The 21,412-nt window shown below is 44.1% G+C and overlaps 1 protein-coding gene across 1 annotated transcript in view; it reads left to right on the top strand.

The window, feature by feature from the left end:
- CAPN1 (calpain 1) overlaps nucleotides 1–20,721 on the top strand; it is a 48,492-nt gene extending 27,771 nt beyond the window's left edge. Inside the window, exons 5-22 of the mRNA XM_033174435.1 lie at nucleotides 172–305; nucleotides 1,179–1,347; nucleotides 1,904–1,987; nucleotides 3,263–3,348; nucleotides 5,819–5,893; nucleotides 6,589–6,749; nucleotides 9,138–9,313; nucleotides 9,414–9,425; nucleotides 10,688–10,899; nucleotides 12,307–12,346; nucleotides 15,069–15,134; nucleotides 15,702–15,759; nucleotides 16,171–16,235; nucleotides 17,534–17,602; nucleotides 18,463–18,541; nucleotides 19,228–19,344; nucleotides 19,959–20,017; nucleotides 20,538–20,721. Coding sequence (XP_033030326.1) covers nucleotides 172–305; nucleotides 1,179–1,347; nucleotides 1,904–1,987; nucleotides 3,263–3,348; nucleotides 5,819–5,893; nucleotides 6,589–6,749; nucleotides 9,138–9,313; nucleotides 9,414–9,425; nucleotides 10,688–10,899; nucleotides 12,307–12,346; nucleotides 15,069–15,134; nucleotides 15,702–15,759; nucleotides 16,171–16,235; nucleotides 17,534–17,602; nucleotides 18,463–18,541; nucleotides 19,228–19,344; nucleotides 19,959–20,017; nucleotides 20,538–20,564 — 1,689 coding nt within the window. The 3' untranslated portion in view covers nucleotides 20,565–20,721. The remainder of the gene's footprint in view (nucleotides 1–171; nucleotides 306–1,178; nucleotides 1,348–1,903; nucleotides 1,988–3,262; nucleotides 3,349–5,818; nucleotides 5,894–6,588; nucleotides 6,750–9,137; nucleotides 9,314–9,413; nucleotides 9,426–10,687; nucleotides 10,900–12,306; nucleotides 12,347–15,068; nucleotides 15,135–15,701; nucleotides 15,760–16,170; nucleotides 16,236–17,533; nucleotides 17,603–18,462; nucleotides 18,542–19,227; nucleotides 19,345–19,958; nucleotides 20,018–20,537) is intronic.
- The last annotated feature ends 691 nt before the right edge of the window (nucleotides 20,722–21,412 follow it).

Genomic DNA, 21,412 nt, shown 5'->3' with positions numbered 1-21,412 from the left:
TCTAAACTGCAAACAACATCAACCTTCTCTCCTCCCTGCCTCCATTCTTAACCACTGCTGAGTCATCAAGGGCACATGCCGGAGGGACCAGGTTCAATTCCTGGCATCTCCAGGTTAAAAAGTTTTCACCTTTGTCTCACCTTTGTCTTACCTGTTTTGCGCTTGGTGCAGATCTGGCAATTTGGCGAGTGGGTCGACGTGGTGGTGGATGACCTCCTCCCAACCAAAGATGGCAAGCTTGTGTTTGTCCACTCCGCAGAAGGCAACGAATTCTGGAGCGCTCTGCTTGAGAAAGCTTATGCCAAGTAAGCATCTAAATCTCTTGGTTTGGGGTCAATGGAGGGGAGGGAGGCTAAAGATTTGGCCTAGCTGGTACAAAAGACTTGTGTTTGTCCCACCTCTGCCAAGGGCACACTCTGTGACCTGGGGGTGAGTCAGCCTCAGTTTTTCCAGCTGTGAAATGGGAACAAACAGGATATTCCTTCCCCCTTATTTTAGATTTCTTACTGACCCCTTACCAGAAAGTCCCAGGGCAGGTTACAACAGTGAAATACACAAAGAACTAAATCATTTGAACCGTAAAAGAAAAGTGCAAAAGCAGTTTAGAACAGTTCCTCATGTATAACAATTAAAACAGGTCCATGTATAAGTTGGCCTTGCCCAGCTTAGGTTCAGAGATTTGGGGAGCTCAGTGGTAGAGCGGCTACTTTGCTTGCAGATGGTCCTGGGTTTAATCTGAGTGGGGTGGACTAGATGAGTCCTGGGGGTCCCTACCAGCTCTGTGATCCTATGATTCCCAGCAACTCCAGGTAATAATGATGGTAATAATAATAAATTTTCATTTATACCCCGCCCTTCCCAGCCAAAAACCGGGCTCAGGGCGGCTAACACTAATTAAAATCACAGCAAAAACATAAACACAATCAATTTAAAATAACAGATTAAAATACAATTTAAAAATTCAATATTAAAACTGCAGTCTCATTTTCAAATAACCCACCAATAAAAGAATGAAGCATAAATATCAAACAGAAACAGGTAGGGTTGGGAGAGACTCACTGCCTGGGACCCTGGAGAGCTGCTGCCAGTCAGTGCAGACAATACTGAGCTAGATCGATGCAGCAATGTTCCGATTCACTACGAAGTGCCTTCTTGATGCCCCGCTGCTTCCACCGTAGGGTGAACGGCTGCTACGAGGCTCTTTCGGGAGGGAGCACCTCAGAAGGGTTCGAAGACTTCACGGGAGGCGTTACTGAGTGGTACGACCTACGAAAGCCGCCCAGCGACCTCTTCCAGATCATCTTAAAGGCCCTGGAGAGGGGGTCTCTCATGGGTTGCTCCATTGATGTGAGTACCTTGGGGCTGCATCCACCACTCTTGTCCACTAGTGCAAGGGCTGTTGCACTAGTGGGCAGGTGAGCTTTCCTGTTGTGCAACAGAATGCTCCAGTGCAACAACCGTGCTAGCGGAAACTTGTTGTGCAGCAGATTGCACAATTACTAGCAGCCTGCTTGTGCATTTTTTTTTGCACAGCAGTTTACCTGCGGCATGAAACATTTTGCCAGAGGAACAGGTATACTGCTAAGTGGCTGGTGAACTACAATCACATATTTTGTGATGTATACGAGGTTTTTTCTTTGGGGGGGGGGAGTTGGTTCTGGGGTTTTTTTCTACATGGATGCTATTTTTCTCTCTCTACATCTCATCTTACCCTGTGCACTTGCAATTAAGTACTTTTTTATCTTTCAACAAAGGATATATATATATTTATATAAAACACTGTATTGGATACAGTGCTGTGTGTTGGCAGTTCCACCCCCTTCCAGCAAAGTCTTACGTCCTTGGAGGCCCTTTGAAGGTTGTAACTTAGATTCTTACTCTTCTTCGACCCTCGTTTTTCCAGATCACCAGTGCTTTTGACATGGAGGCTGTCACCTTTAAGAAGCTGGTGAAAGGCCATGCCTATTCCGTCACTGGAGCTGAGCAGGTGATAGTTGCATTTCTACTTTTTGGGCTCGTTTGTTTTCCTTTTTATTTACGGCATTTGTGTCCAGGCCCCTTTTAGCCGAAAAAAGACTCTCAGAGCACCTTACACAAATCAGTTCTAAGATGGTCCCTGCCCTCAGCCTCACAATCTTAAGAAGTCAAGAGAGAAGTCCAGATGCAAGGGCTGGGGCCCTTCTTCATTCTGAGGGCCGCATTGCCTTCTTGGCAACTTTCTGAGGGCCACATGCCTGAGGCAAAAGTGGGTGGGGCAACAATGGCAGATTTTACCTTTGTACAAGTAGGCTGGTTTCTACACAGGCACTCACACACCCCTTTCAACCCTCCATGGAGGAAAGCAAGAGGCATTATCACAGTCCAAGGGCCTGTACCCACCTGGGTGTGAAACAAGGCCAGACAGAGAGGCCCCGAGGGCTGCATTTGGCCCCTAGGCCTGAAATTCCCTATTTCTGACATAAGGAGGAACTCTATTCCTGCAGAGGGGAATCAGATAAAAGAACTGAGGATCATCTATGTAGGAAAGTTTAATAACAGAGAGGTTGCCAGAAAAGAATCCTTTCAACAACAACAAAAGTCGATCAATCAATCAATCAGATCTTTATTACAGTCAGACACCAGCATAAGTAGGGTGGGGGACAATCATTTAAAATCTGTAAAACGTTTTGGAGAACTAAAATTATTAAAACAGAAGGTATATATAAAAGACCACAAGAATCTAAAAGAGGCTAAAAGAAGGGTTAGGAGCATTAAACGGATGTGGAAGAGCATAAAAGGTTATTGTATAAAAGGCTATGGCTGTCGATTTACAGAGCACTCTGATATGGGTGTTCATTAAATCTAGTTTGTGGCACAGGTCATCATCCGACGAATTTTGAACGCTGCTATGCGGAACCTGGCAACATCGTATGTTGTAGCAGGGTTGGTATCTTGAAAGCAGCAGGGAGGTAGGGCTATAGAATTGTCCTGTGCGCCCTGGGTACTTACGGAGTAATGGGGAGATGAGGCTAATATGAATGTCTCTATAATATAGGCACTGGAGAAGCACATGCTCTGTTGTTTCTATTTGTCCAGAGTCACAGGGGCGTTGTCATTTTCCCACAGAAGCCATCTGGAACTCATTGCCACTGGGAAGCTATTCGGACTGTTTGAAAACAGGGCTGGGTCAATAATGTGGTCAAGTCAAGTGCGCAGTCTTGTTCTTTCCTTCCTCTGTGACAATCTCTAACGGGCATCTCTCATTATCTCTCTGCTCCCACAGATCAACTACCGAGGGCAGAGAGTTAGCCTGATACGTATGCGAAACCCGTGGGGGGAGGTGGAGTGGACTGGAGCTTGGAGTGACAAGTAAGAAGGAAACCCTGGAGGAGTTTTCCATACATGCTTTAGAAAGGGCTGGTGAAAGGGCGAGAAAGTCACCAGGGTGGCCATAGCAAGTTCCCTCCTTCTGTCGACGAGCTTCCTTTGTTTTCATGAGGATCAGAATATCTGGGTGCCACTTCCCCTCCTCCTGGGCCATAGAGCTGTGGGGACAGAAGGCCTGTCTTCTCTATATACCCACTGCAAACAGCTCAGAGTGGCATGCACGATCTTCCCGGCGTCGCATCAGGACACCTCTGCAAAGTAAGGTTAGGTTGAGAGACAGGAACCATCCTAGGGTCTTCTAGTAAGCTTTGTAGCTGGGCCAGGATTTGAATCCAGGACTCTCCAGTCCAGCATTCTAACCATCACAGAGAGAAATGAAGGAGGCGCGAGGTTTAGGCGCTTGAAAAAGAAGAGTCCCCTATGCCCCAAAGTTGGTGTGTGCAGGAAGCGAGTTTGCCAAGCAAAGTGGAAACGGGAACAAGAGTGCGTGTTGTGTTTGGAATCCAGAGTGAATTTTTTGGTGACAAATCTATGAGAGTTACTAGGGCTACGGCAGGTGTGAAGAAAATTGGCCCTCCAGATATTGCTGAACTCCCATCATCCTTGGCTGTTGTCCATTCCTGCTAGGGTTGATCAGAGCAACATCTGTAGGGCCAAGACTCCTCACCCCTGGGCTTTGAGAGACACTCCGGTTCTTGGTTCATCACAGAAGATCAAATACAATTAGTGTTTTTGAAGTGGTGCCTACAGAATAAACGGCTCCACGTAGCTTTGCAAGTTTTATCAGTTAGCATGCTATAGAGTAGAGTAGACCAGGTGTCAGCAACCTTTTTCAGCTGTGGGCCGGTCCACCGTCCCTCAGACCATGTGGTGGGCCGGACCATATTTTGGGTGGGGGATGAACGAATTCCTATGCCCCACAAATAACCCAGAGATGCATTTTAAATAAAAGGACACATTCTCATGTAAAAACAGACTGATTCCCGGACTGTCCACGGGCCGGATTGAGAAGACGATTGGGCTGCATTTGGCCCACGGGCCTTAGGTTGCCTACCCCTGGAGTAGACGAAGGCAGCTTACCCATCCTTTGTCAGAGATGTCCAAGAAAAAGAAAAGTTCTTGTTTCAAAAACTCCCATTTGTTTGATTGCCCCCCATTCATTTCAATTTCCTTCACTGGGTTTCCTCCCACTGAATTCAGTAGGAGATCCAGCTTCTTTTCTACAGCCTGTAACTCTTGTGCTTCTCATCCACAAGGCAAGGTGAACATTTTAGACGTTCTGTTACCCTTGCAAATAACTGGCTGTCTCAGATTTCAGAAAACCTGAAATCTGCCCATTTTACAGGCAACCCATTAAAGCACATATTGTTTAAACTTTCCATTGATTTCAATAAGAGACCCAGCCAATATTATTATTATTATTATTATTATTATTGTTATTATTATTATTATTATTATTATTATTTTCTGTCCAGATAACAATACATTTTAGACCTTCCATTGAAACTGAGTCATGGGAGATTCGGGACAGAAATAAAGAAGCAGTTGACACAGGATTAGGCAAATTTTTGGAGGATAAGGCTGTCACTGGCTATAATTGTGAGGGACATCAGAGGAAGCATTCCTCTGGAAATCAGTTGCTGGAGAGTGAAAGTGAGCTGTGCCATTCAAGTCTTCCTTGTGGGCTTCTAGTAGACCTCTGGCTTGCCACTTGATTTAAGTATGCCTTCCAACAGACCCAGCAGCACTCTTATGAGCTGGTTGAGAAGACAGCATTTTCTCCAGAAATGCAACGAGACTGAGGGTAAAAGAGTATTGGGAAATAATTCATAATGAATTGGGCGGGGGGAGAATGTACTTTCCCCCCAAAACCAGCATCCTTTTTTGTTGGGGATAATTCAGATGGAAATTCGCAGGTGTCAAAAAAGGTTATTTATGCATACAACAACTGCAGCCTGTGTTTTGTTAGCCCAAAATTGGAAAACGAGTGAAGTCCCAACTAAAGAAGAATGGCAACTTAAACTGATGGAATATGCCCAGCTTGCGGACCTAACGTACAGTAGAATAAGGGAACAAGAAGAACATATGTTTAAAGAAGATTGGGAAATGTTTATTGAATATATTGGGGGGAAATTGTGTATATTTGAAAACATGGGCAGCATTAAGATAAATTCAGCAGTGTAAATAAGATTGGATGGATGTAATAATGGAATACTGAATGGTTTAGTTTATATAAAATATGCAGGGATTTATGTTATGCAAAATGAACCATGGAAAGGGAAGAAGGGAAGTCACTGATATTTTAAGGTTGTTTAAATGAGTATTCTAAAATGTAAAAGAAAATTTAATAAAAAATATGAAAGGGAGGAAAAGAGAAGACTCTGCATTTTATACTTCTTTTGGAATCTCTCTCTGTAACAGGCAGCACCTTTTCTTCTCTTTTTCTTTACAGCTCTGGGGAATGGAACGCCGTGGATCCATCTATAGGGCAGCAGCTGAGAATTAAAATGGAAGATGGAGAATTCTGGTAGGTGCCCTTTTCATTTGTCTCAGGGATTGCATTTCTGACGCTTTTCCTGTTGTTGCTGCTTCTTGTTGTTGCTGTTAAAACATATCACTCGACAGTTTGCTATTTTGCCATAACCAATGGTTGTTAGCAAATTTGACTGGATGACTGACTCAACCGGTTGGCTTATATTTACGATTCTAATTTTTACCATCTGTTGCCATTTTATGGGAAGGCACCATGGATACACTTTGGTGTAGAAAGGTACCTTGGAAATTATTTAAATAAACTTTTTTTAAAAAAAGCTTGGTACTACTTGAAAGATCATCCAAAGCAGGGTCCAGGCCTGGGGCGGCAAAGCATGCCTCCAAACTTAGGGCGAAAACGCATAGATAGAACTTCATGGTGAAACCTCTCTATAGGGCAAGAAAAAGATCTGATTAGACAGGAATCTCCACTTACAGTGAGGAAACAATAGACAGAAACAGTTTAATCGCAACTGATGTGGCCATTCAAACTATACAGAAATGAAATTCATTGAAGTGAGAATAAATTACTTGTTTAAAGTTTTGGTATAAATGCACCAGTGCTACCACAGAAGGCACCTAGTCTGTATATACAACATGTTTCTGGTAGTGGTTCCGTGTCAAGTGTCATGCACGCCACCAGCGAACGAGGCGCGTGATCTGAATTCGCAACCTTTCTCCTCCTCCTAGGATGTCCTTCCAAGACTTCCTCCGGGAATTCACCCGCCTTGAGATTTGCAACCTCACGCCAGACGCGCTGAAGTCGCGCAAGTTCCGGAAGTGGAACACGACGCTCTACGACGGGACCTGGAGGCGGGGGAGCACAGCTGGCGGCTGCAGGAACTACCCAGGTAGCTCACGTGACACATGACGTGAGTCGTGTGGGATGGGTTTTAGTAGGTAGGAGAGGATATCTTAATTACAATTTGCCCCTCTAGTCTCCTGGGGGGGGGGGGTTAAAAAGAGTTTTAAAATTCCATCCTTTGCAGCGAAAACAGAAGCTTTGGAAATTAGTCTGCAAAGCCTTCCCTTTTGAGCAATGCCAGCTTATGAAATAAGCTGGCTTCCCCTTTGTTAGCCCGCATAACAGAGAATCAGGCAACAACTTGTAAAGTAAACTTTAAAATAGTGTTTACTTGCTCAATAGTCTTGGATTGGTTCATAGCAAAGGCAACAGTAGAACTATGCAATGGAAGGAGTAAGGATTGGTTACAGTATCATCAAATATATGATATGTTTAAATTAGATTTTAAAAATGGGTTTCCAGATTGAAGCTCACAGTTTGAAAGAGAATTATTGTGGAACAATGATAAATTATTGTCAGAAATGTATAACTTATTATTAGACTGGGAAATGAAAGATGAGTTAGTCAAAACTTCAATGACACACTGGGCAAGGGATATAGGGCATAACATAGACCTAAACTTCTGGGAGAAACTCTGGAAGACGGATTAGAAATTTACCGCATGTTATACTTTGAAAGAGAATTACCGTACTTTTCTGTGTATAAGACACAGGTGAGCAATTTTCAGCAATCCCCCCCAAAAGAAAGCTCAGTAACTCTGGGCAATTTCCCCCCATTTCCTTAATTTGGAGTCCCAAAAAATAGGGGTCTTCTTATACGCGGGGGCGTGTTATACACGGAAAAATACGGTATATAAAAATAATGCATAGATAGTATTTAACTCCAAGTAGGTTGCTCAAGATGTAAAAAGTTGGATCACATCTGTGTTGGAAATGCAGAGAAATGGAAGGAACATTTTTTCACATGTGGTGGACACGTAAAAAGGTTAAAGGCTATTGGGAAATGATCTGCAATGAGTTAAAAAAAATGTTTAAAACAACATTCCCAAAAAAACCTTAGGCCTTTTAGTTAGGAATACTTCAGTCTGAGAGCTGGACCATAAAGAAGGCTGATCGCCGAAGAATTGATGCTTTTGAATTATGGTGCTGGAGGAGACTCTTGAGAGTCCCATGGACTGCAAGAAGATCAAACCTATCCATTCTCAAAGAAATCAGCCCTGAGTGCTCACTAGAAGGACAGATCCTGAAGTTGAGGCTCCAGTACTTTGGCCACCTCATGAGAAGAGAAGACTCCCTAGAAAAGACCCTGATGTTGGGAAAGATGGAGGGCACAAGGAGAAGGGGACGACAGAGGATGAAATGGTTGGACAGTGTTCTCGAAGCGACTAACATGAGTTTGGCCAAACTGCGAGAGGCAGTGAAGGATAGGCGTGCCTGGCGTGCTCTGGTCCATGGGGTCACGAAGAGTCGGACACGACTGAACGACTGAACAACAACACTTCAGTCTGAAGTTCCCAGTTGTCAGGAAAAAAAATATTTATGTATGCAACCACAGCGGCTCAAATTTTGCTAGCCCATAGATGGAAAGTGAGCGAGATCTCTAGTAAGGAAGATTGGCAACTTAACATGATAGAATTTGCGGAAGCAGCAGGTTTAACTTATAGAATAAGAGAGCAAGAAGAATCTTTATTCAAAGAGGAGTGGAATTTTTTTGCTGAATATTTAGAAAATTAATAATAATAATAATAATAATATTTATTATTTGTACCCCGCCCATCTGGCTGGATTTCCCCAGCCACTCTGGGCGGCTTCCAACAAAGATTAAAAAGACATTAAAATGTCACACATTAAAAACTTCCCTAAAATAATTGTGTGCAATTGAAAATGCTACCAGCATTTAGATAAATTCAACAGTATGGTAAATACTTAAAGGATGTAAAATGGAGAAACAATTACATTGACTATAATAAAATATGCAGGAATGATAGATAAGTAAAATGAACCATGAAAAGGGAAGGAGGGAAGTCAATTGTTGTTACATGGTATTATGTAAAATGTTTATTTTGAGATGTATAAACTGAACAATTAATAAGAATTGTTATTTTTTTAAAAAACCTATGCAGGTAAAATACTTACATTTTACAGCATAACCAGCTTCAGGTGTGAGCCTGAGCTGGAGCAAGGACAGCCATATGTGTCTCGTGTCTTCCTGCTACTGGAAACGGGAAATGACATCACAGAGAACTCTCTCTACCATTTACATTGCTATGCTCTGAGTCTGCCTATCTAGCAATACAGCTCTGTGTCCGTTTGCCCATAAACTTACTAACTCACGAGAATATGCATTTGTTGAATTCGGCTGCCATCTCCCCAAAACCCTTGCACCCCACACTCTCCTCTTTCTTTATTTCTTTCTTCCTTTCTTTCTCCTTCAGCAACGTTCTGGATTAACCCCCAGTTCAAAATCCGCTTGGAAGAGGTGGACCACGACGACGACGAGGACAGGAGGGAGCCGGGCTGCAGTTTCCTCCTGTCTCTGATGCAGAAGCACCGGCGCCGGGAGAGGCGGTTTGGCAAGGACATGGAAACCATTGGCTTTGCCGTCTACGAGGTACCGCCCAAGGGCTTGGGAGAGCTGCTCCTCGGGGTGTGGAGCCCTTCCTCTGCCTTCTTTCGGAATTCACTGCCCCTCTTCCTTTTGTCTCCTGTAGGTGCCTCCTGAGGTATGTATGCCAAAGAGCAACTCCTGTAAGTATGGGAAGCCCCTGCAAGAGCGTCTCCTGTCCTGTAAGAACATAGGACCAGGAGCCAGGCCATGGGGGTCTGTATTGTCTGCCGGTGGTTCTCCTGGGTTCCAGTCTTTCCCACTGCTGCCTGTAGTTGCCAGGGATTGAACCTCAGGCCTCCTGCATGCAAAGCTTGCACTCCACTGCTTTGCTGTGGACCTTCTGCTTAAAAGGGGTGGGGGTGGGGACTAAGATTCTAGTCCTCAACATAAGGAACAAAATAAGTAGGGGTGTAGCAAATTGCTTTATCCCAAGTCAGGCCAACTGAGTCCATCTAGCTCAATGTTCTCTACACTGACCAGCAGCGGCTGTCCAGGATTTCAGGCCAGGAGTCTTTCCCACCCTGTCTGGAAATGGCAGGGATTGAAGCAGGCACCCTTTGCAGTCAAGGCAAGTGCTTGGAAGAAGGATTCCAGTCCTCATTATTTCTGAATAAAGGGATAATTTAAGTAGGTATAGAGGACTTCTACCGGTACTATGTTAGAGCACTGATCCCTCTAGCTAAGCATTGTCTACACTGACTGGCAGCTGCTCTCTGGGTTTTCAGACAAGCTTATCAGGAGCTGCTGAGGGTTGAAATTGGGACCTTTGGTGTGAGAAGCAGGTGCTACGGCTGCTGAGCCACAGTCCTTCCTCCAAAAAGAAAGTAAGGTTCCAGTCCTCTTGATTTAAAGAAAGGGCCAATTTAAAAAAGGACATAGAAAGCTGCCGTCTACCAGAGCTGCCGTGGTTTGAACCTGGGACCTTTGTGTCTGCAAGGCAGGAGCTCTTCCATTGAGCTATCCAGTGCCGGATTTACATATAAGCTAAACAAGCTATAGCTTATGGCCCCACTCTCTTGGGGCCCCCCAAAAAAATTAAAAGAAAAAAACTGGATGTACGTTTCCAAAATATAAGATTAAAAAACAAAAAAAAAGAGAAAACCTACATACAGCAACAGCGTTTTGTGTTGTGTAGGCTCCTATGATGGGCCCCGCCCGCTAGCCTGCTCCCTGAAATATCACTGGTTTGCTCATTTCTAACAGCGACAATTTGTTGTTGACAAAGGGCAGCTGGACATATAAAGGGCCCCATTACCTTCAGTAGCTTAGGGCCTCATCCAGCCTAAATCTGGCCCCAGCTACGCCCGTTCCCTATTCCAAGAAGAAGGTTTGACAGGTGAAGTGCTTGCTCAACTCATGTCTTCTCCTCTCTGGCAGTTCAGGGGGCAGACCTCCGTACACCTGAAGCGCGACTTCTTCCTGTCGAACTCCTCGCGGGCGCGATCCGAGCAGTTCATCAACCTGCGCGAGGTCAGCACCCGCTTCAAGCTGCCGCCGGGGGAGTATATCGTGGTGCCTTCCACCTTTGAGCCCAACAAGGAAGGGGACTTCGTGCTCCGGGTCTTCGCAGAGAACAAAGCCGGGACAGTGTATGTCTTGCTGATGATCTTTGTCATTTGTTGGGCAGAGGGTGGGCAATTGTTCAGCTGTTCGAAATGGGTTTCGGAGTGTTGTACAGTGTCCTCTTGTGGCACTGTCTAACTACTAAGACCCACTGAAATCGATATTTAGGTTTGAGTGATTATGATTATGATTATTATTTCTTTCATTTCTATTCCGCTTTATATTTTCAAGAAAAACCTCAAAGCGGTTTACGGAATATTGAAACTTCAATAAAACATCAATAAAACAATCTGAAGAAAGTCAAATGTGGAGTATATAGTCAAAGCTACATAATTAACAGAAAACTAAAATATTATCTTAAAGACTTCAAAACAAAACATTACAAAGGAGGTCAGCTACAGAATACATATTTAACACAACCAAAGTTAACAAAAAAACTTAAACATTTTTTGAAAAAAAACAACACATTGCTAAGTGAAGTCAAATATAAAATGCACATTTAAAACAGCATAATTAACAAGAGAATAAAATATTATCATAAACATAAGACAGCTGTTTGGCAGGGACAAAAAGATGGGGCAAAAGAATCCAATAGTTAGAGTTTGTTGTCAGACATAAAAGATGGTGAGAACGCTCTGGTTTCCCTGGCACAACAAATCAGTTACAGGTGGGTAGCCGTGTTGGTCTGTTTCGACTATTTTCTATTTTGTTACAACAAATCAGGTTCTTCTTTTTAAGCAGATTTATTGTAGTTGGGAAATTGACTGGCAATTCCACATTTAAGTGCATTAGAGCCATGTGTGATCAGTGCTGGATTTACGTATAAGCTAAACAAGCTATAGCTTAGGGCCCCACTCTCTTGGGGGCCCCAAAAATTTAATTGTATTTCAGTTCAACAATTACGTTGATAAAATACATATTTTGTTATGTGCAAATGGCTTTAGATACCCATTAGGTCCATAAATTACCATATAGAATATATTCAAGACAAAAAAACAGTGACATTTTGTTGTTGACAAAGGACAGCTGCTCTGGTTCGCCAGAAGCGGCTTAGTCATGCTGGCCACATGACCCAGAAGCTGTCTGCGGACAAACGCTGGCTTCCTCAGCCAGTACAGTGAGATGAGTGCTGCAACCTCAGTCGTCCGCAACTGGACCTAACGGTCAGGGGTACCTTTACCTTTACCTAATGTTAACTTATTTGCCCATAATGGAAATCAACCCAGTGAAAATGACTGATGTATAAATAATAAACAAAACCCGATGTAAACCCTTGACTTTAACTCTCCCCTGGCTCTTACTTGGCTTCAGAATGCTTCTCACCAACCTGGTTTCATAATGCTTGTTCTGCTATGTTTACTAGTGTCTGGATAATTTCCTTGAGCCTCTGTTTTCCCTGAGTTCTCATTTTTATTTTTATTGCCTTTCTGCAGGGAAATGGACGATGAGATCCAGGCTAATCTCCCAGATGAGGTAAGAATCCTCCAGTGACAAATACGGACCCCTTTCATTTTTTTATTTTTTTTATAAAGAATTTATTGGTTTTTCCATAACAAAGAACAATCCAACACCTTCACCAACATTAACCCAAACACCCACCCACTACAACTAAAGCTAAACAAATACAAACATACCAACGATTCTTCTTCTTGTTTAAATACAAAAAAAAAAAAAATTCTTGGTCGAATCATTACAGTTGACTTCCCCTGCCTTCTCTCTTTCGGCTCCAATTCCAAATTCTACTTTAATAACTTCATATCACTAAAAATTAAATTCATTTAAAGAATTCAAAACTAAACATTCTTCTTAAAATCTTGTTTTTTAGTTTACAATAATATTTCACTTCTTAACTTAAATACAATCAAATCGTATTATAACTTCATATTAATTAATATCAAAACTCCATATCTTAACATATTATTCTTAAATCAAATCATAACAGACATCTTCTTTCCCTTAAACTGCTGCTAATAAAAAAGAAATCAAAATATCCCTTTTCTAGTTCAAAAAACTTAAAATCTTGACACACCGGCTTCAGGGTACCATAATATACCGTTTTTACTTTACCCTTAATACAATTCACCCTATCCCCCTTCTAACCATTTTCCTTCTCCGTCTTACTCCGGAACCACTCCTCAAATTGTCCTTTTTCCTTGTAAGTCCACAGATCCAGACAAAGTCCACAACAGTCCTTGCATAGAGCATCAGGGTACGCAGTTCATCTTCTTCCAGCTTCTCCGGTTCAATGTTCCATTCTTCTTTTATTTGTAGACATATTAATTTTTTCCCCATCACTTCCGAGCTCTCACCCCGAAAGTTGGATATAGAAATCTTCCCCATCCTGGGTCTGCCACCCCCAAAGGACGTTTCTTTTTTCCGGAGTCGCCAAGCCATTTCGCTCTGTTCTTCAATCATCCCCTTCAGCTCTTTGCCAAGGCTCTCTTCCATTGCAGCAATGTCCTGAAAAGTCTCCTCTGTGGGAAATACCTTTTCTGCCATATCCCGGTTCAACACCACCAATTTCTGGTTAAGCAGTTCCAGTCTCAAAAAAATAATCCTTTGTTCATCAGTCAATCGAGGGTTCAGAACCAACTCAAAAACGAAACCCAGCATGGCAGAAGCGGGCATAGGTATCAAATTTCAGTTTCAATTTCAATGTCTTTCCATCTTAGTACCAGTAGTTTTCCACTCAATCTCAAGCTTTCGCAGCCATTTTCCCTGGAGCCAGGGCGCAAAGACTGTAATTTTAAAAAGAGATATTCTCCACCGTCTTGCTCCCTCAAAGGGAGATCTAAATAGTCTCACTTGTCAAAAAATCAGAACATTGTAACCATCGCTGTAACAGCAGTCTCTCGAAACAGTTATTTTCTTTCCACCGAAGGGAGGGAGGCAGGCTTCCTTTCCACAATATCTCCCGGATCGTTAAATATCAAAAATAAGTTCAATCATGTACTCACAACCACCGGGCTTCCTTGTTTTTTTTTTCCTCTGCAGGGAGAACGATGTCGCTCACCGCGGGCGGTGGCCGCCGCTTCGCCGACCCGGTTGGGGCATGTCCCCTAATGGCCCGGCTCCGTTGTCCCTTCACCCCCACTCCCCCTTTACAGGGGGAGCGAGGGAAGGGTTCGGAGCCTTAGCGGGCCCGCCGGGAAGCCCAAGGCGTGGGACGCTCTTCCCGCGCCTCACCGGAGCCCCGCTTAGCGGTAGCGGGGCTCCAACCGCCGGGCCGGCCTGGGTCGCCTCGCTGCCGAGGCAACCCACGACCGCCCGCGATGGCGTCCTCGCCGGAAGTCTGGACCCCTTTCAAAGGGTGACTTAGAGGAAATTCCTGCTTGTATTTCAGAGCAGGACTTCCCAGGCTTGTCTCTGGACCTCTGACGGTCTACCAGCTTTGTTCAAGTGATCCGCAGCATGTCTGGAAAAATTCAGTTGAAAACCATGCAGCACCTAGCACAATTGCTCCAAGAGGTAGAAGAATAGCTAAGTGGTCCTCCGAGATCCTCAGTAATTTTCAAGCAGTCCTTGGAGAAAAGAAAAAGTTAGGGAACCACTGGTGTAGAGGAATTATGTAATGACTGCCACCAGTTTTTTTACATTCAAGAAGGATCCCCTCTTCTGTCATGGGCACGTTTCTCTCTCTGAATTCAGTATGTGCCCACTGGTGGAAGTCATGAGTGGGGAGAGTTTGTGGTTGCACTCAGAGCTTCCCATGGACATCTGTTTGGCCACTGTGAGAAGTGGATGCTGGACCAGATTGTCCCCTTTTGGCCAGAGCCAGCCAAGGCTCATCTTATATTCTTAGCTAGTGCTGGGGCACAGTAATTTGTCCAGCAGTTTTCCATTTTTTACGAGGTGGTGGTGGAAATCTCCCCACAGATACTGGCCAGTACATGCAGCCCTTAGAATGGACTCATCACATAAGGCCTTCAGCTACAGATTTCAGAGGGGTAGCCAAGATAATTCTTGAAGTGATGGTGAAGCTTTTTGTGAGTGGTTTTTTTTAAAAATAAAAAGAGCAGCCTGTCACTTTTCCGCACTGCCAGTCCCAAATAACTTGGCATATTTAGACTTTCTAACCCTGATAGGCGTGCCTGGCGTGCTCTGGTCTATGGGGTCACGAAGAGTCGGACACGACTGAACAACAACAAACCCTGACCTGCCTGTCTGACTATTCCTCTCTCTCTCCCTTCCACAGAAAGTGCTTTCAGAAAGCGAGATTGATGATAGCTTCAAGCAACTCTTTAAGCAGCTGGCGGGGGCGGTAAGTGTCAAGTGCATGTGTGTGTGTGTGTGTGTGTGAAAAATTAGATCCATTCCCCATTTAAAGGGGAACTTTCCCAACGTGCACCATCCAAAACAATACATGAACCGAAATTCAGGCAGCCTTTGAATCAGCCCTTCTCAGAATTTTGCAATGCAGTTCTCCAGCCTGGTAAAGTGTTTCCTTACTGTTTTGACCAAGCTGTGCAGGTGTGGAGCAGGTGAAACGTGGCTTCTTGCCAGATGGAGGATTGGCAGGCCCTGGTGATCAGCTGATGCTCGGAGCTCACCCCACCCACCTGTCAAAGTTGGCCAGTGGTAGGAGGAGGAGGGGGCTAAGGATCATTAAGTTCCCCACCTTTATCCTAGTTGAGCAGCAGAGCACCTAGCTTGCATATGCAAAGGTGCCTTGAGCTGTGATGGGGAAACAGCTTCTAGTTCTGAGCAGGTTTTGAGCAAAGGGCTTGACTTCATGCCTCTCCAGGAATCGCCTCTTTTAAGAGTGGCTCAGAGGTGGGCTTAAAATAACATTGAATCTTTTTTTCTTCTTTTCTGCCCTTCCTTGCAGGATATGGAAATCAGCGTTCGCGAACTGCAGACTATCCTCAACAGAATCATAGGGAAACGTAAGCACTGAGCCTAACTCGTTCCCTCATCTTCTTTTTTTTCAGGAAATTAAAATAGCAGAACATTTGTCGTGCAGAAAGTCGGGGAATGTGTGCATGTGCGTACAACAAATGCTGAGTGTTGTATGCAACAGAGAATAAAACTAATTTGGCAAAGCTTTGTGTTGCCAGGGCCCTTCGGCAACAAAAGCGTTGCCAGATTTCACCATTTAAAATGTTCAAACACCAGCAACCCACCATTGTCCTGCACTTGGACTTGTAATAAACCTGTCATATAGTTCCAGGGTTTGTGGCTTTCTTGTGCCACTGCTGAGTGTACCTTTGAATGATTTCCGACATCTTTTTGCTGCGTGCATTCGTGGGGTGTAAATGGAAAAGCTCTAATTGTCCCTTCTTTGCTTTTCACTGCAGATAAAGACCTTCGGACGAAAGGGTTCACTTTGGAGTCCTGTCGGAGTATGGTGAACCTCATGGATGTATCCTTCCTTTTTGGTTTTGGGGACTGTGTTTTTTAAGGCAGCTCCAGGCTCTCAGTATTTTGCAGGAGAGGAGCATGTGCCATCAATTTAGGTTTGCGCTTAATTAAAGTAGATTATAATGCTCTTTTGCGCTAATGCAATAAATCCACTTTTAAAAAACCAAAACAAAACAGACTTTTAAAATTATTTAAAGATGTTTACATATTACTTATTACGCAAAATTTATATACAGCTTGTTTGTAGAAGAAGAAGAAGAAAACTTCAAAGTGATTGACAAAAAAGATACAACAATAAAATTATCACTAACAAAAGTTACAACCATAATTTAAAACAAACAGAAAATTAAAACCACAATAAAATAGACTAAAATGAATTAAAAACTCACCCAAACTTTCTATACATATAGTGAGGCATGTCTAAATACAAATGTCTGTACAAGGCACAGTGAGGGGACCTGCCTGTTATCAATTGGCAGGGAGTTCCAAAGTGTCAGCACTGCCACACTAAATGATTGAGTTCTTCCAGATGCAGAGTGGTATTATGGGGCACCTGCAAAAGTTGCAATTTCATCAGTCGAAGAGGTCAAGTGGGCACATAACCATTAGTGTTTCTAAGTGGTGCATGTAAAAATGAACCTAACAGAGAATAAAGCAATAAAAATTAACCATAAAACCAAACGCTGCCTTAAAATGCCTACTGGAATAAGTCTTTGTCATGCACTGGAAGTTCAGCAAAGAGGGGGCCCATCTAATCTCAGTCAGGAAGGACTTCTGCAGGCTTGAACCCACAACACTCCATGCGAGCCACGCATCTGAGCCCTCGTGTGGGGGACCAGCAGCAGAGACTCCCCCAAAGATCTCAGTGATCAGACAAGGACAGGTCAGGCAACCGTTAAATTATCCTGCACCCAAGTTACTCAAGGCCTTGTAAATTAACGCAAAAACCTTGAATGTGGCCCAGTAATGTATTGGCAACCACTGGAGCACCTGACTGAAAAGTGTGGCATGAATGAATGACTTGTGGGAAGACAGACACAGTGCCTTGCAAGTGAATCGGGACACATGTCGATTGTCTTATAACCTTCCTGCAAACAAATCAGAATGAATGCTATGTGAAGGCTGGACGTAGTTTAACCTCTGCCTAAACTACAGTATATGCCTGCAAGCACTCAACAAACTAATCTTTTGGGAGTATGGCATTGGAGGGGAAGGGGAGGTGATGGTGGAAGACCACAGAAGGAGGCGATGGTAGCATTTTGACAACAGTGTCTCCTTAACGTCCGCTTCCTTCATCAGAGAGATGGAAATGGGAAACTTGGATTGGTGGAGTTTAACATCCTTTGGACCAAAATCAGGAGCTATTTGGTAAGCTCACAGTGTCATCAAAGCCATTTATGTGTTAAAAAAAACAACCCCACACAAACGTGACTACAGTGGGGTGGGTAAGTGGTGGGGACTTCTGCCCATCCAGATATTGTGGAGTCCAGCTCCCATCAGTCTCAGACTGCATAAACAGTGGTCAGGAATGATGGGAGCCGTAGTCCAACAACAGCTAGAGGTCCACTGATTCCCTGTGGTTTAAAATTTGGTGCACAAAACTCTCCTGTCCAAATAGTTCACAAATATTCTCTTGGTTACATGATTCCCCCCCCCCCCCCCGCAAACCAAGATAGCTAAATGGAATTATAATTATTTTTGTTATTTGCAGGGAAAAGCTGGGGAATTCTGCTTAATAGTTTTCTGATATGCAAACAATATTTTGCAGATACGTATCTGATAGCTTGACATGCATCAGAACTAGTAAATTTTGCACAGAAACTGCATTGATTCAAAAAATTGGAACATATATATGGAGTGGGCTGAAAATGAGAGAGCCCAAACAATCAAACTTTGTAATTTGACACCCATTCGATTCTGAAATGTCAATGTTGATGTCCAATATCATGATATGAGCATGTTAAGGAATTTTGAATCTGGATCTGAAATTTCATTTCCCTCTAGATTGGATTTACTGGTAAGTCTGGAGAGTTTGCAGTTTAGTGATCCTTTCTGGATCTCCCTCTAGTGGTTAGACTATGAATTGATGGATTCCTACTGGAGCCTTGGAACTTACAATTTATTTTTTCCTCTGGGCACCTTAGATTCTTGGAGCTCAGCTGCTGGGTTCACTGTTGACACCTTTTGGGGGGGCATCTTATCTCCTTTTCTCTTCATTATCTTTTAAGGCAGTCTTTAGGAAGTTCGATTTGGACAAGTCGGGGAGCATGAGTGCCTACGAGATGCGGATGGCTCTGGAGGCTGCAGGTGATTTGCCCCCTTTTATAATTGCATTCAGTTTTCTAGGCAGCCTCTCAACTGAACTAGTCCTCAAGGTGGAATTAAAACCAAGTCATCATTCAGAATCAAGAAGCCCAGCTAACAGCCGGGGATCCTGGGTGGTTGGCCACTGTGGGATCACAGGATGTTGGACTAAGATGAGCCTTTGGCCTGATCTAGCAGGACCCTTCTTGTCTTTTTTGACATATCCAGTTCCTTTGCCCTTTCCTCATTAATTGTAACTGGAAGCTGTGCATGAATGATGTGGACAAATGGGCAGTTCAGGTCCTGTGAGAAAGACTCTCATCTTTCGTGCTCAGCACCCAGCCAGGTGGAATAGTGGAGATACAGCTGCCATATAAGTTTTGTATTACAAGTGTCTCAGGACTGGGAAATCAGATGCCCGCCAGATGTTGTTCAACTCTCAACTCCCATCAACCCCAGCCAGTATGGCCGTAGTTTAGTGGTGATGGGAGTTGGAATCCTGAAAAGTCTGGAGGACCACAGGTTCCCCACCAAGGTCTAACCTAAACTGTTGGATTTCAAATCACGCAGCTGTCTGAATTGCTCGCATTCCCTCGGTGTGACTCAAAAGCGGGAGACTCTGTTGTGTTTTTAAGAAAGCCGCCCAGCTTCTGAATGAAATGTGTTTGCTCTTTCTTTCTCTCGCCCAGGCTTCAAGCTGAACAAGAAACTGTACGAGCTAATCATCACCCGCTACGCTGAACCTGATCTGGCCATCGACTTTGACAATTTTGTCTGCTGCTTAGTGCGACTTGAAACCATGTTCCGTGAGTGCCCTTTTCGTAGGGTGGCCGTTTCGTTTTTCGACGTGTGACCAGGTTGTTTTAGTTTATCGACGTGTGACCAGGTTGTTTTAGTCTGCCTATGGAGGGCATGGGCAAAGCCCCCTTGCACCACCCCCAGTACCCCATAGCTATTGAGGAATGGTGGAGGCTGCATGGTCTGCATAGCTTCTTCCCTCTTTGGGGTTCTCCTAGAAGTCAAAGGAGGCAAAGGAGTAGCAAGGGACTGCAGTGTTGGCCTTGGAGTTTAGAAAGCTGTTGGCTCTGCATGCCCAGGGCAAGAGGGTTTCTTTAGGCGTGCCTTGAAGGCTTTGCAAACCACCAGCAACATTTTTAATTCCCATGCAATGTTGCAATACGTTCCCCATGCTGCTCTTAAATTCTTTCCAAAGCAGCTTGAAATGGGTACAGAGGAAGCAGGCCAGCAGCCTGGTGCATATTTGGACATGCCAACCTCCTGGCGCAGTTCTTTGGACCTTGTCCCTGCAGTCAACAGGGTTGATCTGGGTTTGTTTCCCACCCAGAGAAGTCCTGCAGTGAAATAACTTGATTTAATTCCCACCTTCAACTTTGCCACTCACCCCACAATCTTTCTTCAGGGTTTTTCCAAGCACTGGACTCGGACAAGGATGGAATCGTCACCTTTGACTTGGTTAAGGTAATGCCTCTCTGATCATTGAAAATAAACTGCCAGTGTCATAATGCTGTGACACAACTGTCTGGTGAGATCACACTCGGGATACCGTGTGCCGTTCTGGTTCTGGAACTTCAAAAAGGATATTGTAAATCTGGAAAAGGTGCAGTGAATGGCAACAAAAATGATCAAGCGGGTGGAACACATTTTCCTATGAAGAACGATTATGACATTTTGGGTTTCTGAATTACTATGTTTTTAATCCTCCTGAAAACCCATCAGCATTTTTGCGATAATTTATCCTAATATACACATTTACTTGCATGCAGTGTTCCTCAATGTGACTGTGCATTGTATTGCAGCCTACGTATGAATTTTTGTACGCATTACCTGCAAAATTTGGAGAGGTGCAGATTTTGAAGGATGGGTCTATGTTTCAGTTTATGCGTTTTCTGAAAGTGTGAATTGGGTAATTTATTTTTGACTGTGAACTGAACTGAATTTCTTCTCTATCCCTCTTTTTATCTCTTCTCCTGCACTGCAGTGGATACAACTAACCATGTTTGCCTGAAGAAGAAATGGCACCATCCCTGCACGGCTCTCTGGCCCTTCTCCTCGGACATCTTTTGTGCTTTAGTTCTTTTTACCTGCAAGTGCCTTGCATCACAATGTGGTCGCTTCTTGCTTTTTCGCTGCTTCCACCTCAAATAAAGGAACAGACGTGCTTACACACACACACACACACACAGCACTTCACATTTGCCTCACGTGCCAAGGTGGACTCTCTTGGCTCCCTGCCGCCGTGCCTGGTCATCACCTGTGACCTCGGAAGCTGTTCAGATCCTGCGCTGCCTCCAAAGCTGCTGCTTGCTTTGAATAACGATCCATAGCGAGACTCTTGCCGCACAGCTTGGCACAAAAGAGGCCTTCCTGACTTGACCTCAGACTCCTTGTCTTTAAAATGGCACCATTTTACAGCACCAACATGAGCAGCAACGACGGCTCTGTGGAAAAGCCATGAGTGGGCAGTGCGTTCTGGGAAAACTCTTGCCTCTTGATGGCCAGTATTTCAATGGCTGTTGGATTTTGATCGTTTTTAGGGCTTTGTCCTGATGTTGGCCTCCTCTCATGTTTTTGGTTGTTGTTTTTTTGTCTTAAGATGTATGTGCAGGATAAGGGGGGGGGGGGCGGCCAGAGAGTTGGCCCCACAGAAGCATTGTTTTTAAACAGATAATTAGTGAGCAGACATCCTGAGGCACATGGCGGGGGCGGGGGGGGAGCCCTGATGCCTTAATTTTAAAAAAGAGATGTATTGCCTTCTTTGTCCCTATTGCTGGATGTCTGCTCAATCCTCCCAGTTTGCTTCTATAGCCGTCTGGTTGATGCCCGCTCTGCAACATAGCACTGCTTGCTGGGAAA

The sequence above is a fragment of the Lacerta agilis genome, chromosome 17 (genome assembly GCF_009819535.1).
Source record: "Lacerta agilis isolate rLacAgi1 chromosome 17, rLacAgi1.pri, whole genome shotgun sequence".
Classification (NCBI taxonomy): domain Eukaryota; kingdom Metazoa; phylum Chordata; class Lepidosauria; order Squamata; family Lacertidae; genus Lacerta; species Lacerta agilis.
This window is presented reverse-complemented; position numbering and strand designations above follow the sequence as displayed.